Source organism: Leptosomus discolor, unplaced genomic scaffold (assembly GCF_034619465.1).
Source record: "Leptosomus discolor isolate bLepDis1 unplaced genomic scaffold, bLepDis1.hap2 HAP2_SCAFFOLD_27, whole genome shotgun sequence".
NCBI classification, from domain to species: domain Eukaryota; kingdom Metazoa; phylum Chordata; class Aves; order Leptosomiformes; family Leptosomidae; genus Leptosomus; species Leptosomus discolor.
The window spans coordinates 4,912,910-4,921,620 of NW_028237782.1; the positions used below are offsets into that span (position 1 = coordinate 4,912,910).

Genomic DNA, 8,711 nt, shown 5'->3' on the forward strand with positions numbered 1-8,711 from the left:
TGGCCTGGGCTGGCACCGCGGAAGGAGGGCAATGACAGACACAGCAGAGACACGGCAGAATCCCAACCTCGTGGGGTTTAGGCTTTATCCTCCCCCAAAAATGGGACGTCCTCGAGGCAAGAAGAGCTTGCGAGGCCCAAAAGCCTCTGCAAGAGCTGAACTCACCTCGACTCCGTCCGTCCGTCAGCAGTGTTGGCATCTGCAGGGAGAACCAGAGTTAGTGTCCAACAGCCAGCAGGATGTTGGAGACCTCCAGCAACAGGTGTGGAAGGGAGGAGCTCCAGGCTTCAAGAGCAGCTATCAGGATGGGACTGGGACTATTCAGTGTGAACAGAAATGATTGAGACTGAGTTTTCTGGGCATATAAAGGACTTCTATTACGAACACGGACGATGGGACCAGCTCTGCAGTGCGAGCGAGGCCGCCGCAGCAGCAGGACGTTGCATCTGGTGCAGAGAGGGGAAGGGCGCGTGGGGGATCGTCACTTACTGGAACTCCGGTGGTCAGCAGAAGCGTCCTGAGCGCTACCAGCAGCACTGAGCATGTGGAGAGAGCGGGGAGAGAAGGGGTGGACGGTCTGCGGCCCCCCAGCCGCCCCACCACAACGGGACTTTTCCGTCATTCCCGTGGACGAAGCTTTCTCGCGTCGAGCCCACGGCCGGAGTCAAGCCCAGGGCGAGCCCTGCTCCTGCCCGCCCCCACCATGGCGGAACCCACCCGCGGGCTCAGCCCGCGCTGCCCCTGGCCAAGGACCGCCCCAGCGCACCCGGGATGCCCCCGTCCCCATCAGCGCCCAGCCCCGCAGCCGGGAGGGATTGCTGCTCACCTTCGGCATCTCTCTCTGCAGGCCCCTGCGAGGAAGAGAAGGGGAGCGGTGGGGAGGCAGAGTAACCGCCCAGCCCTGCCCTGCCGCGCTCTGGGACTTCTCCAGCCCAGCCTGGGCAACTGGGAATCCCATTGCCCAGACTGGCTTCTCCTGAGCTCTCCGCAGCTGTGGACAGCCCCATGTGGAGGAGCCGGGCTTGCGCTGCTCAGGCCGGCTCGGAGACTCCCTTCTTGTGCCCAGGGAGCCGGGAGCAAACGTCTGCCTGGGGCAGGGATGCGTTGGGTCTTCCCCGTCTCAGCACCTCTGCCCCCCTCAGGTGATAAAGGAAAGGCCTGAGGGGCTCAGCTTCCCCTGAAGGGGGGCGAGCAGCAGGCCATCCTAAAATAGCACGAGTCACACAGCAGCAGCCCTGCATCGTGGTGCAGCCTCGGCCTCATGGTTTCCCCTCGATTCCCCCCAGTCGCTCACCTTTCTTGACGGCACAGTAGCCGGCTGCAGCCAGGAGGAGGAGGGAGAGGAACATCACTGACCGCAGGAAGTCGATGGAGGTGCAGAGGACCCAGGGATGGGGAGCTCGGGTGATGGAAGCTTCTAGGGAAGAGGAGAGATCATGGGGAGAAGCGGAGAGCAGGACATGCCCTCAGAGCCAGCCCAGGTCCCGGCTGATGAACCTGCCCGTGTCCTGGTGCCGCCACCCCAGCACCCCTCGGCCCGATGCAGGGGGACGCTGCGCTTAGAACTGGCACCACCGCTCTCCTCATTCCATGATGCTGGGGCAGGAGAGGAGCAGGATGCTCTGCCATACTGGGAGGAGTTGCCCCAGTGGCAAAGGCTGGGCTGAACGGCACGCTGACCCCCAGCATCCCGACTGCCCGGGGACACGCCATGGGGCCCGGCAGGGTCCCCAAATTCCTCTGGGGTCTGCGGAGCCCCAGAGCAGTGCCTGGCCATGCCCCAGTGCCACGTCTCAGCCGGGACAGCCGGGTGACGAGGTGTGCCCTGTCCCTTCTGCCCACACCATCGTGCCGGGTCTCACCTGTGACAGCCAGGTGCCGGGGAGCGCTGAGGGCAGAGCTCCTCACCCAATTCCTCTCATCCCTGTGCTGGTACCCACACGTGTACGTCCCCGCGCTCCCCAGGGTGACGTTCAGCAGCACAGAGTAGCTCAGCTGGCCCTCTTGGGCTTTCAGGCTGTAGTCCTCCACCCCATCCTTGCAGAGGACTATTCGGGTAGCGGGAGACTGCCCGTCAACGAAGCAGCGAAACAAAACCTGGTCCCCGGCCTGGGCGCCAGACGTGTTCAGGAAGAGGTCAGGAGCCGGGAGGTCGCCTGCAGAGATGGCACAGGGATGCCCCAAGCCAGCGTTACTGGAGTCTCCTCTGCAGGGGTTCACACCTGGGGAACAAAGCTCCTCTCCATCCTTTATCCACCCCCGCACACCCCCCTTCCCTGGCCCGTCCCTGTGGTCACCGTCACCTGGGGAGCTGCAGATGTCCTGGCCGGTCACCCTGGCACCTGCACCGTGGGGTAGAGAGGGTTTTGGTCAGCGGGGCAGCGACCTGGCTCACCCACGTGCCCCTGCCCGGGTCCCCATTGCTGAGCCCTCGCTGTGCGAGCACCTTCCCACCCGCGCAGCTCCATCCCGCATCTCCTCGCTCTCCTGCTCGGCACCTCCCCAAGCCCATTTTGGGTGGGCGAGTGGGGGTGTGCTCCCAGCTGGATGCCTCTGGCTCCCTAAAGCACTCTGGGATCTACGGAGCCTCCTGCTTGTCCTGCCCCCCCTTAGGGGTAGCCTCACAATCTGCTCTTTGCTCAGAGCTGCGCCCTAGCTGGGGGAGGCAATGGTCTTCCTCCCCTCACCAAAGCAGCTCTGCCCCTCCTGGCTGCAGGGCAGCTTCGCACGCCCTTTCCCCGTCCTCCCCTGTGCCCAGGACATGCCCTGTCCTGCCCCACTCGTGCCCCGCTCGGCAGCCCTCCAGTCCTGAGCCCCACGGCAGAGCCATCCCCCGACTCACCGAGCAGCAGCAGGAGGAAGGCAGGCCCAGAAGGAGACAGCCCGGCCCATCTCTCCTGCCCCAGCATGTTTTGGGGCGCTGCAGGAACACCCTCTCCTTGGGGCGCCTGCTTTGCTCTGAGCTGGGGATGAGAGCCGCCTGGCCCGTGGCTTGCCGCGCGCCTGGGACTGGTCCTGCTGAGCTTCTGTGGCGAGTGGTGCCTTTGCCGCAGCGAGAGGCTGTGACAAAGAGCAGGGGGGGCCCTGCCTCAGCCCCCCCCCCCCCGTGGACGCCGCGCCTGCAGAGCCCCCGCTTTCATCTCCCTACGCTCAGACAGCGCAGCACGAGCCGTCTTTGCCTGCGCCTCGGGTCCCGCATCCTGCCCGCAAAGCCCTCCTGCCCCTTGACGCCCACCCCCCTTTGCATCCTTGGGGCCAGGGCTACCCAAGTGCTCATGCCCTGGGCTGCCTGTAGCGGGACATCCCCAGCACCCCACGGGGCCCGCGAACAGCATCAGTCACTCCCAAACCCTTTTGGCTCCTGGGTCGCTGATGGGACGTGTTGGTTTGGGAGGCTCAAGGCTCTGCAGAGGGAAGGTTGAGCCTGGGGCGCTTGTTGGGGGCTGCTGATGCCGAGACTCCATCCCCATCAGTCCCACAGCCCCAGTGGCACTGTGCCCCCACCTCTCCAGGACGAGGATGATGATGAGGTTGGACAACAGGAGGAGAAGGGTTAGGGCAGAGCACAGGATCCAGATCCAGAGGGGAACAGCTGGCCCTGGAAGAGAGGAGGGTCACAATGTGGAGAAAGCAAGTCCAGGAGGAAGGAGACGCTGGGAAGGGCTCACGAGCAATCTCTCACCTCTGGGTGAGAGCATCGTCTTGGGCAAGAGGCTGCCTGCCTGCCAGAGAAATGCAGAACTCACGAGTCTCACTGTGCTGCGCTGGGCCATCCCAGACACTGAGCAGACCCCACAGCTCACGTCTCGATTCACCAGACTGCCAGGGAACCACCCAGCTCATGCAACCGCCCCACTTGCCCTGAAGTTGGCTCGTAAAGGTAGAGGGGAGACCTGGGAGCATCCCTGGCACAGCCCAGGCTCTGCTGGCAGCCCCAGGCCTGGCTTTCTGATCCTGAGCACTGCCGAGACTCATTTCTGCATGAGACCTTGGTGCTGGACAAGAGGGGGACCACTTGGGAGGGGATCTCTGTCTCCAGAGCATCACTAGGTTGAGATGGGATACTCAGGCTGAGGAAGGACGCCATGCCCTGCCTGCTTCAGCACCCAGCTCCATCCTCAGCAGAGACACATGGTGGTAAGTGCCTTGTCCCTTCTGCCCACACCATCGTGTTGGATCTCACCTGTGACAGCCAGGTGCCGGGGAGCGCTGAGGGCAAAGCTCCTCACCCAATTCCTCTCGTCCCTGTGCTGGTACCCACACGTGTACGTCCCCACGCTCCCCAGGGTGACGTTCAGTAGCACGGAGTAGCTCAGCTGGCCCTCTTGGGCTTTCAGGCTGTAGTCCTCCACCCCGTCCTTGCAGACGATGATTCACGTAAATCAATCATTAGAAGTGTCATCCCTCTCAAGCAGAAAGGTGCGTCAGGTGAGGCGAGATGTGGGCAGGTGGACGCAGAAATAAATGTCTTTTTCACTGAGTGCTTCAGCTGGGTTCTTGATGGGAACGACCCCACGGGACTCCTCAGCCCAAGCCACCAGCATGCACCCCAACCAGCACATCCCACCCCTGGGGGTCCCACTCCCGGGTTTGGCACGAAAGCTGTGCCACGACTCACCCTGTTACGTCCAACGTAGGTGATGGTGGAGTCTGGTGGGGGGCAAAAACCGTGCTGTTAGCCCTTCCTTCCCGTATTGGGGAGGGGAGAGACCCACCCTGCCTTGGGACGTCCCCTGGGGTCAGGACTAAATCCCCTGCCCTGTCCCCCCCTAATTTCACCCCGCTCTGGGCAGCAGACCAAGCTGCCCCTCCATCTGTGGACGCGGAGCAGGGGTGCTGGAGTTTGGCTGCATTTCCGCCAACCGGCGGCGTTGGCTGTCCTTGCCAAACCAGCAGACCTTGATCTGCCGCCCTGCGCCCGCGTGGGAAACCACAGTCACCCTGCAGGGAGACCGAGGCACACGGATGGTGGGGAGATATTGCCCTTCCCCCACCCCCAGCACGCCCCCTTTGCTGCAGACGGTGGTTTCAGGGTGAGCAAGGAGAGGTTTTCCCCGCCGGTGCCCGTAAAGGCACTCGCGTCCTCAGCTGCTGCGCTCGGCTTTGAAGCAGAAATCATGGCGAAGTGAAAATGTAGAGGGGGGGAAACGACCAATCCTGGGGGCAGGGGGGTGGGGGCTGGATTGCAGCCTGGGGCCAGAGCATGTAGGGAAAGACCCTGCCAGCAACTGGGATCAGTCACCTTGTGCGTTGGGCTGCAGGACCACCAGGAGTAGGTCACACACGAACGCGTCCAGGTGGGTTTTGAATGTCTCCAGAGAAGGAGACTCCACAACCTCTCTGGGCAGCCTGTCCCACTGCTCTGTCACCCTCACAGGGAAAAAGTTTTTCCTTATGTTAATGTGGAACCTCCTGTGCTCCAGCTTGCACCCGGAGCCCCTTATCCTGTCATTGGCCATCACCGAGAAGAGCCCGGCTCCATCCTCCTGACACTCGCCCTTTACGGATTTATAAACATCGATGAGGTCACCCCTCAGTCTCCTCTCCTCCAAGCTCAAGAGACCCAGCTCCCTCAGCCTCTCAATACGAGGGAGATGTTCCACCCCCTTCATCACCTTTGTGGCTCTGTGCTGGACTCTTTCCAGCAGTTCCCCGTCCTTGAACTGAGGGGCCCAGAACTGGACACACTATTCCAGATGGGGTCTCACCAGGGCAGAGGACAGGGGGAGGAGAACCTCTCTCGCCCTACTGACCACACCCCTTCTAATCCACCCCAGGATGCCGTTGGCCTTCTTGGCCACGAGGGCACGTTGCTGGCTCATGGCCATCCTTCTGCCCACCAGGACCCCCAGGTCCCTTTCCCCTATTCTACTCTAACAGCTCATCACACCCATGGGTGACGCTGTCAGACGCGGGTCCATGGCAGGAGTCAAGATCATGAAGGCAGGAGGCATCACGTCCCACCCTGCTTCTGAGCCTCTGATTGTGCGGATGGCTCCCACCCTCCTTCCCCCTTTCTGGACCATGGAGCTGTGCTGCCTTGTGCCTCTTCACCTGACGTCACCCCAAGACCACTTTGGGTGGGTTTGTTGTTCCAGGTGGGTGACCCTGGCAGTGCGGAAATTCTCTAAATCTCAAATACTGATCAAAAGCCCATTATGAGAGCCCTATGGGCCGAGGGCACCTGCCCAAGTTTGAAGACCAATCATTACTCCATGCTCTTTTCTTTTTCTCCCCACTGTTTAGACTCCTCCAACCCAGGAGTCCTGCTCCATCTTTCCCATCCGTGCCCTAAGCGTTGGCACATCTCTGGTGCCAGCACAGTGACGATTCACCCCACCCTTCCCACCTTCCTCCTGAGTCTCTCTGTCCAACCCACACCCCCCCCCTTCTCCAGACACACAACAGGAGCATCCACAACAGGATGGTGGGGAGATCAGGACGGGAGATTTGAGCACCCCCAGACTGTCCCAAAGCAGCTGCATCCTCATGCACTAACCCTGCGTCCCTGATGGGGGCGCCGTCCAGCGAACCACACATCCCCCTGCCAGGTCGGGCAAGGATTGATGGGGTCAACAGCGTCCTCTGGAGAGAGGGACGGAGCCAGAGAACAACTTGCAGTTCAGGTGCCTGCACCTCACCACGATCTACCTTTCCAGACCAGCCCCAAGCTGCAACGATCCCCCAAAGCCCTCCCTAAAAGAGGGAGCCTCGCTCTGAGCACCACGAGAGCACAGGGCCTCTGAGGTTGCATCGCTAAACCGTCCTCCAGCCCCGAGATGTGCGTGACTCCACAGCAAACCCCAGCCCGCCGCAGCTGCGCTATTTCTAGAAGACAGACGAGCCCTGGCCTTGCTTTGTCAGTTTGACCGGGTTAAAATAAACCAGTTGTGGTAGGAAACGAGCCGTCCCTTCGTAATGCGGCTGCTCTGCTCCTCCTCAAATGCTCTTGAATCGCTTTGGGTGCATCTAGGGGAAATTAGCTTAAAAACGGTTCTGGCTTATTGTTGTTTGCATTTTTCTTTCAAGCTGCCATGTTTTCCAAACATCCTGCAAATTTCCCATGTCATCTATGCCCTGGGATGAGCTCTATCTCTTTTCTGTTGTTTAAAGCCTTTTAGTTTCATTTTCTCCCTGACTTTACAAAGCTTACTCAAGGCTAGAGAAGATGCAGATGGCTGGAAAGCCTTGCAGGTCCTCCGGGACCTCACTCCATGTTCTCCCCAACATCAAGCCTAGGCCCTCTCCAAGTCACGTTTCACCCTTGGGTTACCAGAGAAAAGCAACATCACAGACCAGGAAATACAAATATATATTTAAAAAGGAAAGCAAAAGTGAGCAGCGTGCAAAAGAAATGTGCAGGAGAAAAGAAAGGGGAGAAAGAGGTTCATCTCTGTTGATTTTCTGATGGGCACACTCCTTTGTCTTCAGAGCCAACGATGCTTCTCCTTGGTGGACATCATCTCCAAGCCTGCCCCACCGAGATGGCCTGACCCCACCAGGGAGTGATGGATCCCAACGAGGTCATTCCAGCACCCCTGGGGATGGAGCACAGGGACTAAACCCGGTGATTGTGCAGAAAAAGGGGAGGACACACAGGCCTGGGAGGGTCTGGACCAGGGGAGGATGCACACAGGACCATGTGGACCCCTTCCACCCACGCAAGCTCAGAGGAGACTGGACTGAAGACCCTTCTCCCCCACACTCTGGGCAGATGCAGGTTTCACAAGCCTCAGCTCCACGCTTGCCAGGTCTCTGAGCTCCTGCCAGTGGAGCTCCAAGGTTGGTTTAATCAGGCAAAGGTAGTGGAGCTCCAAGGTTGTTTTTCAGCAGGAAAAGGTATCTGATAACTCTGGAAAACCCCTGGGTTTCCCTCACAAGCCATGGGCATTTGAAACAGCGCCTCTGCATCAGCAGCTGGGTTGCATGTCAGTCTAGTGTCTGAGAGACACACCAAAAAAAAAAGGAGAAATTAGGAAATTCCGTTCTTCCCAGTGACGAAAGGACATCGCGTATTTGCGTTGCAAGGCATGAACGTTACAGGAGCCTTCAGGGCTGAGGGTGTAGAGAAAACTGAGGGGAGCTGGTTTTGCTAGCTGGAGATGCTGGAAACCTGCGGGGAGATGGCGTGTCCCACTGGGGACAGTTGTGATGTACCCCCAGCCGCTCAAAAACACACTCGTAAACACGGTGCACAACCCCATGACGCAGCAGCCTCTTTCGGGGTCCTTTTTTGGGGTGGGGGAGGAAGGTACCAGGTTTGCAAGCCCATGCACGCAACGTGGCAATGCCCATCGAGCCCGTCCCACCCTCTGGCGCTCTCCTCCCCGAGAAGATGCTGGGTCATGCTCCAGCGGATGCGTCACAGGGAGGAAACCAGCCTCAGCTTCCCCTTTCCCCTGTGGCTCGGTGCAGATGAACATGGTGGGAAGGAGCTGGCTGGCCGAGGCTGCGGGTATCCTGCTCTTGCTGGGCTGGCTGGCAGGTAGGTGGCTGGGCAGGGAGTTTGAGGGGCCATTTGGAGAGTTGCTCTGCACGGGGGGCAGCACCATGGGGTGACGTGGGGTGGATTTTAAGCGGTCCCCTCGCGAAATCTCCAGAGAGAAAGTCAAAGCGCCAGCCAAGAGCTGAAATTGTCAGTTTCTGGAGTGATTTCTAAGGAGTCCAACAGTCTGAAAACACAGGATGAGCCTTCTGGAGGCTCTGAAGGT

The 8,711-nt window shown here is 60.1% G+C and overlaps 1 protein-coding gene across 1 annotated transcript; it reads right to left on the reverse strand.

Moving 5' to 3' along the window:
- Nucleotides 1-217: 217 nt before the first annotated feature.
- On the reverse strand, nucleotides 218-8,295 carry LOC147412807 (uncharacterized). The gene is made up of 9 exons (XM_086481010.1): nucleotides 8,158-8,295; nucleotides 4,619-4,650; nucleotides 4,425-4,468; nucleotides 4,184-4,375; nucleotides 2,298-2,342; nucleotides 1,863-2,156; nucleotides 1,295-1,417; nucleotides 827-851; nucleotides 218-446 (listed from the first exon to the last, which is right to left on the reverse strand). Exons 1-9 carry the CDS (start codon nucleotides 8,293-8,295, stop codon nucleotides 218-220), a joined length of 1,122 nt encoding a protein of 373 aa, XP_086337136.1.
- Between the last annotated feature and the right edge of the window lie 416 nt (nucleotides 8,296-8,711).